General features: G+C 39.0%; 1 protein-coding gene across 1 annotated transcript in view; it reads left to right on the forward strand.

The window, feature by feature from the left end:
* The first annotated feature begins 3,543 nt into the window (after window positions 1–3,543).
* The window catches only part of tmeff2a (transmembrane protein with EGF-like and two follistatin-like domains 2a), a 134,983-nt gene continuing 117,222 nt past the window's right edge, over window positions 3,544–21,304 (forward strand). Inside the window, exons 1-2 of the mRNA XM_031757349.2 lie at window positions 3,544–4,278; window positions 16,730–16,839. Of these exons, the coding sequence (XP_031613209.1) occupies window positions 4,089–4,278; window positions 16,730–16,839 (300 nt within the window). The 5' untranslated portion in view covers window positions 3,544–4,088. The remainder of the gene's footprint in view (window positions 4,279–16,729; window positions 16,840–21,304) is intronic.

Raw genomic sequence — 21,304 nt, forward strand, 5'->3', positions numbered from 1 at the left:
GCTGGAAAGCCTGTAACCTCTTGGCTGCTCACTACATGTTTTCTTTCATTTTATATTTTAATTACTTTTTTCTGTTTTGTGGCGACCCTTGGGTCAGGTCTAAGGAGTTTAAAAAGGAAATCAACTAAACTTCTGCAAGTTTCTTTAAGTTTTTGTGACGACGTTTTGTGAAACTTACACAAGTCCAGTCACTTTCTTTACGAGCTCCTTAGATCACCAGCGCCTGGATGATTCACACAGACACCTTGGGTACAGGTTTTGTAGGTTTTCTTGCTGCTTAGTTTTTGTTTCGTTCTTTTTGTCAGAGAGACTGGTTTATTGGTTTTGGCAGCCTTGGAAACCCCAAAGCTTATTTGCTTTCTTTTGGTGCAGTTGTAGTTTACTGAGAAACTTCCTTTTATAATAATTCATGTGCAACCCTGGACTCCAAGATAAAGTAAAGTAAATCTATTTACTTAAACTGTTAAACAAGCTTTGAGAACTTTGACATATTGCATAACAAACAATAGTTCTGTCAAGATCATTTTGTTACATTCATAGTTATATTTAACAAACTATTTACAACCATTTGAACTATTTCAAAGCACAAATTATTTCCATAAAGCAAAAAATAAAATTGTTCTCTCATGGACATTTTGAATAACTTCAGATCTTTTCTGCACTTATCCCATTATCAGTTCGGAAAAAAAATGTATTTCATCAGAGACCACATTTATAAAAGGAGTATTATCTACTAATTTAAAAGAAAAAGTCTAAAGTCTGCTTTTGTGTGTGGCATCACCTCACGCGCCAGCAGGGCCAGACGCTGTCACAGTGGTCCAAATCCTTTGAGTCAGGTTCTTCAAAGATTCCTCTTGGCGTTTTGACTCATCCTTACAGCCTAGCTGAAATTCTAGGCGCTAAAATCCTTTGATGCTTTGTTTATATCCTGCCAACAAAATGAAACTCTGATGAAAGAACCCACTCATATCTAAATCTAACGCCATCCTTACCTTTTCATTATTCACAATTTGATGGTAATAAAAATGTTAAATAGATTCTTAGCTTTTGTGTGTGTGTGTGTGTGTGTGTGTGTGTGTGTGTGTGTGTGTGTGTGTGTGTGTGTGTGTGTGTGTGTGTGTGTGTGTCAAACAGAATAATTTATAGTGGAAGTAAGTTTCACTATCATTAATGTAACCAAGGTCTACAGCTTCCTCTATAGAACGTCGCTGTTGAAAAAGCACACACTTCGTATGAAGGACTTGCTGTTGCTTTCTGAAAATTAGATCAAAGTGGTTTGACAAGCTCCATAACACTAAAACTGTCACATTTTAGCCTTTGACATGTGGATTATATACCAGATCTTGCTGGAAAGGAGCAGTTGTACAGTGTGCCCAAATGCAGCAGTGAACATATACCGCTGGCAGCAAAATGAAAAACAAACAAACAAACAAACTAAGATCCAAATTAGCTGAACCTGTCTTCATAAAGTCAAACTTCTTTCAAACAACAGTCCTTTCCTGATTATGTTTGTAGGGCAACATATATTACCCCAAAATAAATTTAAAAGATGAACACAATCCATATAAAGAACCTGAGAATTGGGGTTGAAGTATGCAGAAACATGACTGCAAATAAATGCCGGTGTCACTTCACAAACACTGACTGCAGTTTGTGAAACAGTCACGAAATGAATTTATTGATTGGTGTTCAGGATTTTCCTTTTGGTTTGTGCAATGATTGCCACACAGGCTGAGAGATGTTTGTGATACACAGAATTATGTCTATTAGTTCATTCTTTTGGAAAAAAAAAGATCTCTGTGCTTATTTGGTGTTTTGAGAGAACAGAGTCCATAGTAGGAGGCAGAAGGTGTTGGCGGTGGCAAGAGTTACTCATTATTCCCTTGTGTTTAAGTCCCACACAGGACCAGTGGTTTTTATGCTTTGTATAGAGAACCAAACAATAAAGTGGTTTTCATTCATTTTTTGGTTATGTTTAAGATTCGCGTTGGACTCGAAGCAAATACATCTTGAACAGTTTTACTGAAACACAGGAAAGAGAGAAGACTACAGAGCTGACTGAGTCTGCAGAGAAAAACACTGGCATAGTACTGCTGCACTGGAATAATGAGCAAGCGAAATACCATTAAAGCCTATTACAATTAGTTTCACAGATGTTTCCCCAGTCCTAATCAATATCCTGTGTTTTACACAGCATATTACTGCCAAACCGACCTTTCACAGTCGTTGAGGTCTGCGTCGCTTGCTTAAAGTACAGCAATTACTACTTGTTACAAACCTGGCTTTTCTTTTCACTCACCTGCCCCTTTCACAGGCACAGAACTCTCTTCAAAAGTTAAATGTGTTAACTGCCCTGAAAAAATGATAAAAATGATAACAAGAATGTGTGTCCACAAAGAAACAGATCACATTTAGTAGCTATTTGGTGTTTTTATCTTGAGAGCAGGTATGATTTTGCTGAATTACTCACTGTTTGGTAAAACAGCTGTCAGCCTCAGAGGTCAGAATATGTCAGGTTTGTGTTTGCGGCTTGATTCAGCTGCCCCCTGTGGCCAGTAAAAGTGTTTGCTCATTTTAATATTTCATATCTGTCTTTATTTATCAGCTTCTTGAGTCTTTGTCATTCACACCGCATCCCACACAGGTGCAGGTGTCTGTGAAACAATCCCCTTTGTTGTTTTTGCTTTTTTCATTGTGATGACCCAGAAGAACCCAAAAGTATCCAAGTTTCTATATTTTGCATTTTGTTGTTTGCCGCATATGTTCTTCAAGAAGCCCATCGGCAGAGGAAAAATGTAATAATCTTTAAGTAAGAATAAGGGGTTTATTTGTTTGCAAGCAACTCCAACGTTCTCCTAATATCATGAAGTGAAACGTCTTCACAACTGTGACAGATCTTAACAGATACCCGCTTTGTTTGCTTTATGGGGCTTTTCCACGCGCGTGGCTTCCAATTTCCTCGGTTCAAAGGCTGATCGTTCTCAGCCTGACGCTGGACTTGGCCGCTCCAGCAGATGCTGTGCACTTTCTTTCATGACCAAAAGCACGTCAATTACCAGCTCCATCCCGCCCCGCGTGACAGCAGTAGCTGCTATCCAAAAATATATGAATACTATTGAGGTCTCTGTGGATCGCCTGGAGGCAGAGACTCAGGAATAGCGTCAGTTTCGTTTCAAAGCGGAGCAATTATCCCAGGCCAGGCTGGACGAATCGATTCCTGCAGACACTAAATGCTCCTGGCCAATTATAAAGGCAGTGTGTCCTCCTTTATGCTGCCTACTCGTGGGGAAGCCATCAGCAAGCACCGGGACAAAGCCCGGACTACTTCGTTTTCTATCTTCATTCATTAAAAAAAAAAAAAAAATCTTTTATTTTCTTCTCTCTGTTATCGCGTGTTTTTATATTTTGCCTTTTCCACCAGTTACCCGTTCTAATTGTTACTGAGGGGCGCCCCCTTCCTCCTCGCATCATGCTCCACGTGATCACAGCCAGCTGCTGCTGAGAAAGAGAGAGAGGGAGAGAGAAACAGGGGGGAGAGAGAAACACCAACTCGCTGCGACTCTGAACGCACCGCACATACAAACTAAATCGGGAGGACCGCTGCTCGTTTCACCCGTGGATACTATTACACAACTGCCGTCGTCTCCAAATCCTGCCCGTGGGATACTCTGGCTTCATCCTCTCTGCTGTGCAGTTTTATCACCTCCTTTTATATCACCCTCCTTTTTCCCCCCTTTGCCATCTTTCTCCCCTCTCCTCATCTTTGAGCATCTTCTCCTGCTCGCAAGTCTTCTCGCTTGCGTCGCTAACTTTTTTCCTCCATCCCACACAGCCTCCTCATCGCCCACCAACCCCTCGGCAGTGCCCCGACTAGATCTCTTTTCCTCCTTCTCGCAGTCTCGCTTGGATCGGGCGGAACCTATTTGGCCGGTCTACACGGGGCACTGCTACATGGGGCGCACGGTCTCGCTCGGAAAATGTTCTGCTGTAGGTCTCTAGGCGCCCCGCTGAACCTGTTGGGATTGGAGTTGTCGGTGCGCGTCTGTGTCTCTTTCCCACCTCGCTTGTGCGGTCGGGGCCAGTGAGAGATGGGTCTGTCCGTGGCGGCTCAGGCACCTCTCGAGGAGCCCCGACGACTGCGCCGGTGGAGCGGGACAGCGGGGGGCTGGCTCAGGATCACACTCGTCTCGTTTCTCGCCACTTTACCTGTGGAGCAGCTGCGCGCCTTCCCTTCCTCCCTCAGCGACTGCCAGACGCCGACCGGCTGGAACTGCTCCGGTGAGAGTCATTTTATTCAATAGCAGCCTCGCTCCAGGTTGTGTGCAGTAAATATCTAGACGCACATCGAAGTTAAACTCATGTGAGACTAGTGTTAGATCCCCGAGACTGAGCAGCACGACCAGATCAAAGTTTAGGAGTGCGCTTGCAACAGACGCCTCATTCTCCTCGCTGTAGTTTTGTGATTGTGTCCCGTCAGAATGCCCGGGGTCGGTGCTGGAGCCGTGGAGCACTCTGGCTGCAGATACCGACCGCAAAAGCCCGACGATGAGGGGATGCAGAGTTTTGGAGGGGGGTTGCTTGATGTGCATTTAGCCTCGCTGAGGTCGCCTCGGAGCTTGACAGCAAAGCATGCAGCGGCGATCATGTCACCGGGCAGGCGAGCGGGAGGGTCGATGATTTCGATCCGACACGAAGTGGAAGCAGCGACATTAAGGATCATTTTAACGAAAAATAGAGCGGGCGGGGAGGGATGGGGGGTCTGTGGGAAGCTTGTCCACGGAATAAGGCGGCGTGCGCCACAATAACACTAACACGGTTAGTTTGAGGTCGCAGAAATTCCGTTTGAGTTCAAACGGACTTCTTTCGTGTGGTCTGCGAGTAACCCGAAGCAAAAACACATTCTAGTCAACTCTTGGGTGTTTTATCGCGCTCAGATTGAGCATTAACTTTAACCCAGCAAATTGATCGCAGCAGGAAATTACAGCCTAGTTTTATGGGCTTATTTGGCAGGCAAGTTGTTTAATTAATTGACACCTTTAAATAAAAAAAACCGCTGTCGTTTCTTTAACAGACCACTGAGCTATAAACTTGTTTTCTCCCTTTGGTGCCCAAAACGATAAAAGAAGCGGAGCGGGCTGCAGAGCGCAGCGCCTCGCCTCCCTTTGTAAATCAGCCGACTGTGCCGCCATATATTTCCCCTGTCGCCTGTCTAAGTCTGAACCCTTAAAATAGCTCTAAGCCGATTCCACACACTCATGGGCAGTAGCAGTATTGATATTATAGCTCATAACAGCCAGACATCAATATGAGAGTTATGACTTCTGTTTGCTGCTTGAAAAAAGGAGTATCAGTGTAGCCTGCTTGGATGACATATCAATAAGAAGAAAGGGGGAGTCATTTATGACAAAGAGCATAACTAATGCACATGTGACATGCATGGGAATGATATTAAGAAATGCTGCTAGAAATGCTGCTAGATCTATATTTGATTCTACAAACTAGACTGCCAATCAGAAGGGAGGGGGGTGCTTAATTTGGATATCAAAGTTTTAAAAATGAATTTGATTATGATAATGGGCTGATTAAGTCAGACCTTATTAAGTACACGCAAACAAGAAGCGATTGAACTCTATGGTATTACTGTAACCTGTGGAAGGTTGCTGTCTTTATTCTAAGCATATCTGGTATTCATAGGTTTGAGACCAAAACCGTGATGCAAACATCCGCAACATCAGACTGTGATTCTGTCTTCCTGTATCGTGATACCCATGTTGAAGTGCTAATGTTGAAGGATCACTGAGGTAATGAATGAACTGGAAATAAATGAGGATAATTTTATGTCATTGATCCACTAATGACCAAGCGATCAGGCGTGTGGTACAAAGATTGTTTTCCTTGTTTTGTTAATCATCCTGTAATGAAAAGCCCAGGTATGAAGTGAAACCGTGCCCCAAGAATCTACAGCTCACGCAGATGAAGTCATGAATGAGTTCATCTGAACAGTACTCTCCTCTGATTCAGGCCGATAATTGATCATATCTTTATTCAGATTACTGCATTGTAACCTACTGGAGGCTGGTTTTGTGCTGTTGATGGTGGTGATGATTTGCACGTAATCACTGATAATGGTACACATCCTGTCCCAATACACACTCGCCTGCCTCCCCACTTCCTGACACACTCTCATCTGCATTTCAGCGAAAGCTTTTATCCTGCACGCCTTGAGGAGGCTTAAGTGCATATGATAGAACAATGGACATGCACTCACATGCACCCAGCATCAGTTACAATTAATAGAGCACAACAAGTGACATGTAGTCCACCGCGAAAAGATAAGACCCTTTGAAAGATAATAAAAATAAGATAATGATATTAATAAACCAGTAATGGCACAGGGCTTAATTATCCACTTCTTCCTAACAACACCACCAAAGTGTGACAGTTTGCTGCGCAGGGAGAATGGCACTGACTGAAAAACAGTTTGGTGATGAGCCCAATGTCACTTCAGTGCTAAGAAACAGATAATTATGGGCAGTAGTATCAAGAAAACGAGTTGCCAGTTTCAACAGCGTCGCCTTTGAAAAAGCAATGAATTCGATTTTGTTTTATGGAATAAAAGGAAGACTTAGAAAAAACTTGGTTTGACAAAGACTGCCATTCTGTTTGGCTTGCATCTGTTAATGGCTTGAGGAACTGCCAGCGTGGAGACAGAACAGCTCAATCTCAATCCTAGAAGGGCACCGAGTGAGTGTTTGAGTGCGAGTGCAGACATAAAATTGTTCTTGAAATCCCTCGTGTCATCTTGTACTAGGTAGTATTTGTGAAAAGATTTGAATGTACGAGTTGTGGCTCTGTGAAGCTGCAGCAGAAAAAAATGTTTTCCACACTTCTTAAGATCCTATATAGTATATATTTCTTTAATTAATTATATTTGAGTTAGGTGCGTGGGAAGCTATAATCATTGCATACATTATGTGCCAAGATTTTAAAAAGGGATAACTGAACTGTGAAATGTTTTTTAACACTTGCCACCATATTGATGGAGTAATGTTACAGAAAATGAAGAATTTGACATTTTGACACATCACAATACGTTAGGAGCGGTACAGTTATAAAATTAACGAGTGCTGAATTCCATTTAGCTGCTTCAGTTCCTGATGCTGTGCATGTATTGTGCAGACTCCTTGTCACACTGTTATGACTTTCTAGGACACCTGAGTGTAACTGCATCGTTGTTAACGTAATTAAAAACACATGATTTTTCCTGCCATGACAAGTCATAATGACTGCTATAAAAAGGGCCCATTTGATCTGCGAGTTGGTCGATTTTCTATTGATTTGTGTTTATGCCTGTTGCTGCATCATTATTTGTCCAGTAAAAGGTTATCATTTTCAGGATGTAGAATTAAGGGATTCATTAAAAGCCATAAGAGAAAAGAGGGGATGCTTATTTTTCTTTATTGGTCTTTGTGTCACTTCATGATGACGCATGAAGTAGTTGTGGCATTCAACAGGGTTCAGTGCTAGGGCCAATACTTTTTACCCTCTACATCCTTCGTCTAGGCAACATTATCAGAAAACAAGCAGCCATATGTAAAGAACACCAAGGTATTTCTAAATTTAAGTGAAACAAATCAGCTAAAATACCAGCACCTATTAAAGACATAAAGGCCCACATGACATGTAATTTTCTATCTGTGAAGTTAGACCTGAATTTGGTCCTACTTGCTATTGTAAACGGACTTAAACATAAGAAAATAGTAGCAATGACAAACAGACCATGATATGTCAATTAAAATGAAACATCTTATAGTATGACGTATTTGGTAATAACAAGTGAAAAAGAGTTAACAAGGTGAAGAGGGTGGTTTCAGATGTGAACCTGTCGTCTCACTTGGGGGTGTAGAATATGTGGAATATTCACTAGAGACTAAATGTCAGATATGCTAGGACTTGGACGTGGCTTTTGTTTCTTTATAGTCATTTTTCCCTTGGAAAGGTCCTTTATCTAACAAATGAAACACACCCGTCTCCTGTTCAGTATCGTCAAAATCAGGAACATCTAGTTTCTAGATAATAGCTTGCTTTAATATTGCCTTAACACTACAGTAATGTGTTAATGTTAAGACTCTTTGAAACACATTTCTGTACAGATTTGTGCTGGGTAAAATCCTTTCCGGTGACATTTTACCTGCATGCACTCAGAAACTGCTGCTTTATCCAAGATGTCATACTCATCCAACACAGTTAACTATATAATTAAAATTTTGTGTAATTATCTCAATGAAACCTGCGATTTTCGGGCTTGTATTGCTTTAAGCAAGCAAGCAACGTCTGTGTTATATACCGACTGCACATCAGCTGGCTGATAGACATCTTTGACAGATGTACTTGCAGACTTCTACACACAATCAGCTCAAAGCTTTTGGCTGTATTTGGTCATATTAAAACAAGCAGTAGAACAATGCATTCATAGGTTGCTGAAAGGAATTCAGTCCAGTTCAGTTTTATCTTTATCACACATTTCTACGGTAATAATAAACTGTATGAATGACTGCTCACAATTTAATTATACCTTACATCTCCTGTGGGTACATTTCTGTGATAAAGACAATCTGTTCTTCAGTGAATACTTTGCTATTGTTAACTTTAAAAGTCCATGTGATGCTTTGAGACTTACAGTGACAGGGATAAGTGTAGAATATGCAAAGCCTCCTGCAAATCCCATCAAGCGGAGGGAATTTAAGAGCATTCAGGGGAGAAGTGGCCATTTGCTTTCGAGATCTGTCAAGACAGAAGTCAGACATACTTGCATGCAGGGTTACACCTCTGAAAATAAACTGCAATAAAAGATGAAGTTTGAGATAAGCAGTGCTGGCTTGGTTTTATCAAACCAATCTGAAGTTGCTAATTGGTTCTATTAAAGTAGTGAAATGAAAGTTGGTCAACTAAGAATGCTTTATGTTTTACTTTCTCATTAAAAAAAAAATCTTGAAAATTTTTTTAAAGTCTCAGGATGTTTTCATACCTGCATGGTTTAGGCCATTTAAAGAAGAGTCTAGTTCATTTCCCTCCTTGTTGCAGTTTGTCTGTGCAAACTGAACACAGATCACACTCAGGTGAAGACAAAAACATCTGCATCAAGATCCTTTGGAGGAGCTGGTCTCAGTCCAGTTGCAAACAACCTACAGAGCGGTTTGTTTATGGTTAGAACGTGATCTTACCTCAAGCCAAGCAAGCTACCCGGAGTACACTGCAAGTTTGTGCTAAACATCTTCCCCTAGCAGTGTTATGCTTTGTATTCTGAGATGTGAAAAAGTACCATGGATGTGCAGAGTACACAAACTGTAACTGCTAGCTGTAAAATGAGCCGAGGTCTCAATAGTGCAGAACACAATATGTTCTTCCTGTATTTACGTTTGTTACTCCTTCCACAGAAACATCTGGCCAGCAAGCGAACTCAATGCTGTAATGACAAATTTTAGATCACTTCAAGTTTTCTCTGTGCGAAAAGAAACCAAACCACAAGAAAGAGCTACAAGTTTACAAACCCATCAGTTGCTTCAGACCAAACAAACTATGACTTGCTTTTGGTGTTCAGCGTTCAATAATCTGATATAAAAAGACTAAACTGTAACTTCCTCCCTCACAAACATTTGAAAAAACCTGTTGCAAAGTTATAAAAAAAAAAGACCTCCAGTACGAGAAAGGTCAGGAGAAGATGTCTCACCGCTGTGGTTGTTCAGCCTTCATTATTAATTTAGTCTGTTTAATTATTGATCAGCACAATGCTTAAAACCTGGGTGGAGAACTCTTCATTCTTCTTAGTGCATAGTTCTTAGTGCAGTGAAATTCCAGGTAGGTAGCAGGAGATGCATTTGGCTAACAAGTTCTCTCTTTTAGACAAGTAAGTGCTTCGCTTGGCATCTTAATCGTTAGCATATAAACATTACCTTCTCAATATTTGATGTTTGGCAGCTTGTTTTCGTTAATTATTCAGCTCACTGTAATCTCCTCCTGGAACGACAGGGCAGGAGCAGGAAGTATACGTTTTCCTGGCCTCCGACACAGTGCAGCTTGGGCCGTGCACGGAACTTGTATCAGTTGTGTCCCATTTACATTTGGTTGGGAATGAGACACGAGAGCGCGCAGCACACATAGCGACACATCCAAAGCAAACAATAACAGCTGGAATGATTTTATCATTGCATCTGTTTTCTGTTCTCTCCCTAAAGTTACCTTTGGTAAAGTTGGTGATGCTGGGTTTGGAGCAGCTCTATTTAAAGCTGTGGTTTTCACATTTTTATTGACTCAGTGCATGTTTAGGGAGCCAACAAATCATTGAAGGCTATATGCAGCTACAGGAAATTGCTGCGCACAGGAAATTGCACACATCTGCACATTTCTGTTTATAATGTGTTATTTCAGAGTGGCAGTTTTGTTAGTAATTGAGGTTTTTTTTAAACAGTTTGTGAGGTGGTATTTATTGGCAGTAGTTATATTTTTCACTGAGAAGCTGCAACATTAGCCCATTAGCAGCAATTTTAGAACCCTGGATTTAAAGAGTAAGGAAGAGAAGTGGTCCTAGCTTTTACAACCTGTGCTTTATGCAAAACATTAAATTTAAATTTTGGGGTGGGACCAGAATTACTCTGGCTCGCCTGCTGATTCATGAGCATTTGCTCTTCCTCGCTAACACATTCGATTTCTTTAGCTAAATGTTCTTAAGATTAGCTAACAGATAGCTAATTATCTGTTAATCGGTTGGTTACCAGATGTGACAAATACTAGACACTTTAATTTGGTCTTCATACCAGTTGGATGGTCTGCTACTGTTCATCAGATCTGTGCCAAGTGTTAACCATAACAGTTCTGCACATCAACCAAGCACAAATAAGTTATAACAACTTTAACTGCATATCCAGGCCCACATTTCTTTTGTTATATTTAGGCCTTATGTGCTATTTAGCACATGGGGCAATTAAGGGTGAAATCCAGACTACACATGTTGAGTGCATAATGTCTTAGCCATGGTGCACATTTAATTTCGGCACTATTTGCTATTTGACACTTGAGGGTTATATCTTTTTGTTTTTTAGTTGATTGCCAGATATAGCCCACATCTGCATGCTACCAGAACTCTATCTATCTATCTATCTATCTATCTATCTATCTATCTATCTATCTATCTATCTATCTATCTATCTATCTATCTATCTATCTATCTATCTATCTAGTATGAAAACAAAAAGAAAGAAAAAAAGAAAAATGCTTGGGGTCATATAGAATTATAAAATGGAATCATCATTTGTCCAGTACACAAGCTGGGCCTTTGTTGCTTACAATACTCAAATACATGAAGCATAGTCTGCTTCACAGCTGAGCAGACAGTAATGTGGAGTCAAGTAGCACTTTTGCAGTAAGCTTTTAAAATTTCCTAAAATACATTGCTGGAAAGAAAATTAACAGGTCCCCGCTTTTCAGTTTAACTCTGACATGTAAAGAATCCACTGGCATTTTTTCTTTTACTCCCTAAATGTGTTGGGTTCAAATACGTAACTTCGTCAATGTCAAAACTAGTTTCAGAATTCATATTTTTTGATCAGACCTGTCCTCTTCAGCTTGGCCAAACCAGGTATGTGAGGTACATTAACCCAAAATGCATTTTTCCCCACTTTGGATCGAGCAGCTGTAAAATAGTGAATATATTGTTCTGAGGATTCAGTTTTATCCATTTGATCTGATCTTATTCAGAACATCTGGATAAGCCATACAATTACTTTACTTTACCCCCGTTCATGCGTGCCGCAAAGCAGCAGGAGGCCAGCCAACTCGACAGGAATCCTAGTTACGATTGCTTTGTTGGATTGTGTGCAACATGCTCATGGAGGGAGGACATTTACGAAAGATGTGTAGCTTTCATTTGAAAGAAAATTAGGTGATATCTTGTATTCAGTCCTTCTTGATACATATACGTTTTTAGGAGGTAAAGTATATCACAGAAATGTCTCTGAAATCTGTATGAACTTTATCAAACCAGTCTCACATTAGTAAAATAGAAATTCAACCTAAACATTCTGTAAACTACTGACTTTGAATCACAGATTAGGCAATTACAATTATAATACAATTACAATAATCCCACAGCATATTGCAAAATGTTTAGCTAATATCCACTGACTGTACATGTAGGTACTTGTACAGGATACTGACAACATTTTTAGTTGATAACAATAATGCTTATCACTGTAATCCTGTTTCAGGATCCTTAAAATGTTTACATTTCAAACTTGGCAAATCTCTCCAACACCTCTATTTTTTTTAATGTTTGCCAAGCATGGGGGGTTGAATTTTTGAATTCAAAGCAGCTGCCATGTAAGAGAATCTGAAATCAGATTGCACCAAAAGGCAAAATGGTTTTATGATTAAAAAACAAAGGTGATGAATACTAACCTGTTGATTCTGTGTCATTTATTATGGTGTAAACAAAGACATTTTTCAAGTTGTACCATCGCAGTAAATACCAATTGTATGCAATCATTCTCAAATGACTGAGATTGGTGCTATTTTTCCCTAAAGCCTAAACCCTTTTGGCCCCCGTGTCTCTGAAGATGTAAGAGAAGCAAGTATAAAACATAACATAATTTATGTCACATGATGATTGTTTGTCAGGCATTTACAGCTATTACAAAAGCTGATATGCCACTCGCATCCTTGTAAACAGTTCACAGGAACAATCGTCTTTGATTCCAGTAGACAAAGCGTCTTCATCTGCAAGTCTTGATTGCACTGTTGTTCATAAGATGATAAGAATGTCTCCAGCAGTAATGAATCCCTGTGAGTTATTGTTTACAAGTGATAGATGTATTCCTCTTGCTTCCTGGCTCCTGGAGATGTCCAAGCTTCGCATCTGTTTCTCAGTAAAGAAGACAGTTTAATGACTTGTGGAGGAGTCACATTTTTTTTTTTTCATTTAAAAACGAGTTTTTGCTTTTTTCCCCCTTTGTTTTCCATGAGCCTGTTGCCCAGAGAACCTTGAAAAAAAGCTAAAATATTAAACTATGATATTTGTAGCTTGGACTGATTTCACACACACAGATTCACGCTCACACACAAACACATTTCCAATCTTTCAAAGACTTTGCTAGCTGGCTTGAAAATGATCTGATATTTTCCAATCATTTGTATGCACGTAGCCAGTTGTATGATTGTCATCCTAACAATGCTTCTCTCCAGTATCATCAACATGCCAGTTGCTTGGGTGCCAATTTTATTTTTTTTTTGCGTGTGGTTTTCCAGACTGTCTTGTATGGCCCCCTTCAGGCTGAGGGCTTTGTTCCATCGGTGCACTCCAAGCTTGGAGACCTCTCATGCCACTGTTCTTGGCTCACTGATTGTATGTTTTCACAGAAAGCTTACATTTTATGGTCATTCAGGACCCTGGCAAATAGCAGGTTCGTTTTAGCCTGGACTTCTATTCCATGGGGTATTATTGCCTGATAGGTTGTTCTATGCCAAGAAGGGCTTTTCGAAGTGGAGAGGGTCATTGGTTATGACAGGTTACAGGAGATGCTGTGTCTAAGTGTCCATTATAATAAGATATCTATGAATAGAAAATAGCTTTGTAAGATATCTTGCCTGTAACATCCACAGACAGCCAGGTATTATGATGTGTATGAATATCACACGTGCCATTTCACATGATAACTTTTTGCCATTTTGTGAGATGAATGAGGCCGGCTCCTTACCTTAATGCAATGTCATGATAGCACGCTGGCAGTGTAATAATGAGAACAGTTTTTTGTGGTTGATAATGTGTTTCGTTTGCATACGTTTAGTTTACACCTGTAAGTTCAGTGTACAATGTTGCATTTAATGGAATTTAATCAAATGAAATTTACTTGATTGGGATGCGTTCACTTTATACCGATCATGTTTTCCTCTAATGATTACTTATTTGAATACGGTACATCTCTCTTTGATTTTGTTTTGTTTGATGTTACAGAATAAAAAAAACAGAATTTATTTTACTAATGTGGAGATTTCATTGTTTAAATTGTGTATTTCTTAACGTAGAGTTTGCTTGATTAACTTTTTTTTAATGATCGTAAAAGCAGGCTAAGTGAAAATCAGAACACTCACAGGGGTAGTGGATAGTGTAATGTGCTCCCTGTAGGACGGTGTGGTAATAAAGAATATCTCTGTAAGAAAAGTTAAGCACCCAATTAGGAGGTTTGTTTTTTTTTCATGCTCTAATTGTTTGATTAAATAAGGTTGATTAAAATAACCTAAAATTAAATTTTATTGCTCTTAAGAGACGTTTGATCCCAAAGAAATGTGCATTTTCCCTGGGGGCTTTCATAATGGTCGCAGATAAAAGAATATGTAGGTGTTTTAATTGTTGTTTAAACCTAAGTACTCAGCATCTTCATCGTATACTTGCTTCACTTGTGTCTCATGTTTAAAAGGAAAAAAATAGATAAAACGTCACTCGCCTATTTGCTTTTCCCTTAAGGCTGCAAAGTATAAACTGAGACATAAAAGAACAAAACCCACACTGTTCATCTTTGAACATCAAAGATGAATCCCTTTGATGTTCATATTTAGCTCCAAATTCCAATTTTGCCATGCCTTGTGGACCTTCTAACTGTGTTTTTCTTTTTAATGGTTAATTAAATACTTTAAAAATGCTTGCTAAAAGACACTGAAATGCATCTTTTCTCTAGGTTTTAGTCGTATATATAACGTGCTGTACCTAAATACTGTCATTCCACTAATCTATACTGTGTATGCAGTTCGTGGGAACTTAAGTAGAGCTGGTTTCCTTCCTTCTGAAATGGTTTAGATTTATTTTCTTGTTGTTAACTTTCATGGGAATTCAAAACCACCAACTTCACGCTTTTAATGAAAATAGCCTGCTGCTTAAAATTACATCCTAAAATTTGACAATATCATATTAATTATTTATATTAGTCTGCTTTTTGGTATTTTGTTTTTCTGCCTTCTGTGCGCACCTACAGCTGACAAATGGACTGATAAATGGCCAAATGACATGATACGACTGCCTCAGTGTTTGCATTTGATGTTAAAAAAGTGTTGTGTTCTCATCAGAAAAACTGTTATTTTTGCAGAAGTCATGAAATCTCCAATCACAGTTTTTTTGTCCTGTTTGGATGGAGTGGAAACAAACTGTCCATGTAACCTTTTAAATACAAACAGTGAAATAATGTGAAAAATGTACAGAGGTCTATTGTTCATTCATCTGGTGTGATGTTTGTGTTCATGACTGTAGATTTAGCATGCACTCTATATTAACTCTGCTTTTTGTCTCTAACAACTGCTCTGTTGCTGTTCAATACTCACCAGGAAGGGTACAGTAGATTATTAAAGCTTAACCTGACTGTTGTGGCTGAAAACAGTGTTAGGACCTCACTCTTTGCAGAGGGAGGATTAATGTTAATTTAGTAATTAATATTAATAAAATAACTGGATATTTTGCTAGAAAACACATTGTAATTTCTTGAGAAAAAACATGTATACACCAGTAATATAGTAGACTGGACTTTAAGGGTTAAATGCAAATGCTTAGAGCAATACAAAGCAGCCTGTCAGTCATGAATGCAATTTACTGACATGTCTGTGATATGTCATATCTAATATATTCACTGATTCATGATGATGTCATACAATTTATAGCTGAATAAGGATGATAGACATGTCAGTATAAACGTAAATAAAAATCTTCTGTAGTGAGTCTATAGTCTGACCTGGGCATCATGGCCGTGTTTATATAATTTAAGTCATTTGGTCCATAAATATTCTCAGCAAAAAGTTTTCAGATTGGTTTGTCTGACAAATGTCTTAAGCTTTAAAATTTTATTCAATGATCTTTTAAAAAAGGTCAGCTTTTCAACTTTTAACTTGGAATGCATTAAAATAATCTTTGTGCAAATAGATACTGCACGATTGCCGGGTTTATGTCAGCTGGAATATGGTGGAATACACTTTAAATGTATTTTGGAAAAAGCCTTCCTGCACATTTTACGGCCTTCGTGCACGTGGCTTTTTTTTAAAGCAATCACTTCAGGTAAGCTAACAGCCCTGAGCTCAGTCCACAGTCTCAGGCCCATGTGACTCGTTGATTTGATTCAGAAAGCTATGTTGGAGTCATTTGAGCTCCCTAACGCAGCCTGAATCGGATCATATCCCAGTTTTGCCTCTGCTGGACAACGCCCCAGGAGTTAGTCTTGTTGTACACAAACAAATATTAAAGAGAAATAAATAGGTGGAGAAACGGAACAAATATGTTTTGTAGGACACAAAATTATACGCCATGACCTCAGTAATGAACATAAATGTCACCTCTATTAAACATCTGAGTGCTTTCTAAAACGATGTATTAAAGAGCACAATCTACTATTCAAAATCTCCAGCGTCATCAGAACATCATGTAATATACCATCATCAAAAAATCTTTTGTTCACCCTTCAGCAGCGACTACTGCTTTTTCATTTGATCATTCTGGCAGCTAAGGACAAGGATTGCACTAGCATTGTGTTTTTGCACAGTAGACCTACGTGTTCCAAGAGTGCAGTGTGCTGAGGGAGATATGACTAATGGCAGAGGTTCATTAGGAACGACCCTGAATGGGTTTCAGGTTAGAGTTGCTTGAAGGCTCGACAGAAAAGCACTTAGTCACTGTTGTCTCTTGTTGGTTTTGGTCCTCCAGGTTCTGATGACCGGGACACAGACCTGTTCTTGTGCGACACCAACACATGCAAGTTTGATGGGGAATGTCTAAGAATTGGGAACATGGTGACATGCATTTGCGATTTCAAGGTAAGATGTGACGTTTCTGTTACTGTTTGATTGTGTTTTTTTACTACAATGTTTTTCCTTTTGGTGTTAAATGTCTCTCTGCTAACCCTCCCCTGTCTTTATAAAAAGTTCATTCTTGGTATCTATAACAAAAAATGTAAGGCAGAGGTTCGATTTAATTGTATTATTTATATATTTGAAGAATTGTAATAGTGTCTGTCTTTCCAGCCTTTCCAAATTGTTGCCAATATTTATGCTAACATACAGAATGGTTAGTACATCTGCTAACTAGCTCACTACATATTTCATCTTACATTTTTTTCAGAGATTGTGCCCATTAATTACCATATGTTGACACATGTTGGTTAACTTTCCACTTTTGTCCTTGTCCAGATGTTAGCCATTAAAACAGGCCCTAGTTTCAAGGTTATAGCACTAATGCTACAGTCACACAAGGGAAAACAGTGTTTATAGACTGTGACACAAACAAAATAATTACAACTCCATGCAATGAACTTTTAATCTCTTTGAATTTGAAATAGTTGCTTCTAACACAGGGACCAGGTCTGCAACCACTTGTGGTTAGTTGCTGTGTAAGAGAGCAATAAAACAGCAGTAAGATGAATAAGATGAACCCAGTTATGGCAGTTATACTGAATGTGTTTGTGATGAAACAGCAATTAACTGTAGTAAATCAGCAAAAAAAATGCATATCTACTGCCTTCTGTACATGAGGACACTCACATTAAAAAGGAATTCACAGTAAAAGCTTAGATTCCAGCCAAAACCCTGTGGCAGATTGGCGAATCACAATTTTGTCCCAAGTAGTTTGCTGTCCTGTTTTGTTGTTTTGTTTTTCTAGCATAACTGAGACATTACCTGGCTGGCGCAATCTATGTTAATTTTGAGTATTCATTTTGTTACTGTGTGAATTTGTAGCACTTGAATAAATGCTGCATTGGAACAAAATAAATAGTGTGCATGGTACACTATAATCCCTCAATCCAATTGCTGCATTTTATAAATGCACAAATGATCATTCTAAACATCTGATTAGTGTTATGTAAAATGATGATTACTAAGTGTCTGAAATCTCAGTTCAGTACAGCTGCAACAGTCGTGAAAACCAGGGCCCTTAGTCTAGCCTCCTTTATTTTAATATATTTAACAGTCAAAGGCCAGGAGTGTGTGTGTGTGTGTGTGTGTGTGTGTGTGTGTGTGTGTGTGTGTGTGTGTGCTTTTGCTTTCAGCACAATAAATCAAAATGATTTGAGTGTCAAATGCTGAAACTAATTAAAATTGCACTTGTATACGTGTAAAAATGGCACGTATAAAAGAAAAATAATAATGAAACAGCAAAAAACACACTTGTGTTATTGGAAATATACACGTATAATAACTTGAAAGTTAATCTGTGATGCGTCTGAAGAAAGAATTTAAAGATTTATAGAATCGATTGGATCGAAGTCCATTGTCTGTATTAGACGATATTAGGCCCAAGGGGAGGTGCTCGCATACCATGAGCCCAGTTTATAGCTTGCTCTGAAATCCGACATCGCTATCCTGGTATACTACACTCTCCACATTCATAAACAAGACTGTCACTGATGAGACCAGAGACTGAAAGGCCCTCGTTAACGGCATAAATCTAGGAAATTAGGCTGTTCTTGATAATGACTCATACTTAACTTTATGGCCAGACCTATAATAAAAAAGGAGCAAGCCAGTCAGCAGAGTATTGATTTTTGTATAATGTTTGCAAGCTTTGCCAATGAATATGCTATACAGAGCCCCTGATAATAGAAACCACTGGGATCTGAGGATGTGGCACGTGTTCTCATCTGTCGCTTTTATCAGAACGTCATCAGCGCAAGCAGGCACTAGGCAGGCTGACACTCGATTGGTCACCAGTTTTTATCTCAATTTCGTACTTCCCTGGGAGCAAACGTTAACAGAGGCCTGCAGATAAATGACATTACAGCTCCATTCCTCTTCAGGAGATCTCACACTGATACTGCTGTCGCTGTGCATTCAGGCGCTCTCTCTGCTCTCGGAAAAGAACAGGTCACACCACAATTTCTGCCTCAATACCATGAGTCAGAGGGCAACTTTCTATGCATCTTTGTTTTGTTTGTGTGGAGGAGTTCCTGATGTCAGTCTCTTTATTTCATCAGTCAACATAAACATGACCCCCCTAGCCTAGCAGGCGATGCCATGCCCTGAAATAATCAGTCACTACTAATCACTGTCAAATAAATGGATCCAAGATTTTTCTCCTGTTGGCAGTTTGTTCAAGCTTTCAGAGGGGAACGTTGCATAAATTCTCATCTTGGATGGATTTCCTTTGTTCCAGAGGAATCTATGTGTGCACACATTCGCACACAAAAACCCCAAGCAAGAGACATGCAAGGGACTGTGAAGAGGAAGAGAGTTTGATGTGGTGGAATCAATGGACACTATTCATTGCCAAGATGCATTAGATTCACCTCACACTGACTCTTTAAAGAACCAAGACTTTCTCTCGCTAACCCAAGTCAAACTGCTACAAAGCAGCGTGCGCTCTTGTACCTGAATATGAGTTACGTCTTGTCTTTGCTAATGCAATGCCCTGACTAATCACATAAAGTTTGCCGGTAATTCATCTCACAGCAGCTGCCGGGCAAAGCTATTGTTGCCGGTTTGGTTTTGTTAATGTCAGGTCACAGTGCTGATTCCCAAAGGGATCGTCCAGTCTAAAAGTATGTGCGCTCACGGCGATGTGAAATACTTCAACTCAAACTGTCCACTAAAGGGTAACTGGAACAATTTATTGTTCTTAGTAATGGTTCTTTTTAACAGAAAAGTTGGGAGTCGCTGGAAAAATGTCCAATAACTAGACACAAAATTTACATATAACTGTTCTCAGACTCAGAAAGATATAAGACATGATGGAAGCAAATAGAGGAGGTTTAAATATAGGCATCACAGGAATGTCTGGGTTTTTTTTGTTGCTTTTTTATGTTTGATTACTGGGCTTTTTTTCCCCAAAAAAATAATTTAACAAATTTTCATTTTATTTTTTTTATTTTTTAGTAATAATTCCAACAGGAAAGCACACTTTGAAGTCATCTATCCTAAATTGTCATGACTAAAGATAAAAGATGGATGTGGCAGGCGATGCTGGAGTAGCCTACTGGGAACTTTGGGACTATTTCCCGTTTTAACTGTTGAGCAAATTAAATTAGATAAACATCAAGTTAATCTGCTCTAAAAGTAAGACTCATATTGCACCTTTTACAGCTTTGATATTGGAGCCTCTGGATGGATGCTATAACCTGAGGGAATCCCCCGCCTACATCATTAAAGTTGGTCTAGCACATAAAGGATTAGATCGTTGATTTCATCATTGATATTTTCTCTACAACAACGGGCAAGAGATGAGGAGTCTTTTAATTATTACTGAATCTCTCTTGTAAAACAAGAAATGCATCAGATCAAGTCGAGTTTCGCATGTTAGGCCTATTTGTACAATTGAGTATCAGAAATGGCCGAAAATGTCATTAAAAATAAAAAATGCAGTCCTTAAAAATCTTGCAGTTAAAGGTTTTCATATATTTTTGAGCAACTGATAACGAAATTTTCTGCTATGAATGAGGATGGTCTAGAAGTTAGTTAGCGAGGAGCACAGGACTGCTGAGAGGCCTGATAGGATACCGGGAAAAACAATGTTTATGAACCACATTAACTGCACTTTCAAGTAGAAAAAACCCCACACAAACCCACAGAGAACATGATAAATGAATCCTGCATGAAATCCAGATGTTCATACGCTTCTCATGTTTACATTGTAGATTGGAAGAAATCTATCACGTAAATTCAAATAAGATTAAAGGCTATTGAGCCAAGTCATTCATATTTTTTACAACATTTCACGTACATAAAGTCAAAGATACAAGCAGAATTATTAAATGAATAATTGATTAAAGTTGTTAAATCAATAGCTTGACGGTATCCATGAAATTACAGCCGCATTCTGACTTTAATATCAATCAATACTGATGGATTTAATACTGGGGTGGGGGGTTTGCATAACTTAGTGTTGTTTAGGAGACTGATAGGAAACTAAAAGAAAAGTTTAAAGTGAATTGTGCCGTCATTTATCCCGTTTTCTCCACCATGAAAATGGTCTGTAGCATGAAGCTAGTGGCACATGATCTGTCTTAATGTATCAGCTCTTACATGTTCTGTAGATTCTTAGAAAAATACAGGAATCAGATATAAAGTGTTTTTTTTTATTATCTGTAATCAGATAAAGTTAGAACAAAGTGCTACAGGGTTTGGTAGAGTAGACTAAAATAGCTCAAAGAATAATGAGTTTTTCCCCACACGGTGTAATTAGTAGTATAAGTATGCAAAGCATACCTTCATGAGTCTCTTCCACACACAATAGCAAGGTTTTTGGGTCAAGAATGAATGCAGTAATGTTCTTCTGAGAAAGTTCAAAATC

The sequence above is a fragment of the Oreochromis aureus genome, linkage group 16 (assembly GCF_013358895.1).
Source record: "Oreochromis aureus strain Israel breed Guangdong linkage group 16, ZZ_aureus, whole genome shotgun sequence".
NCBI lineage: Eukaryota > Metazoa > Chordata > Actinopteri > Cichliformes > Cichlidae > Oreochromis > Oreochromis aureus.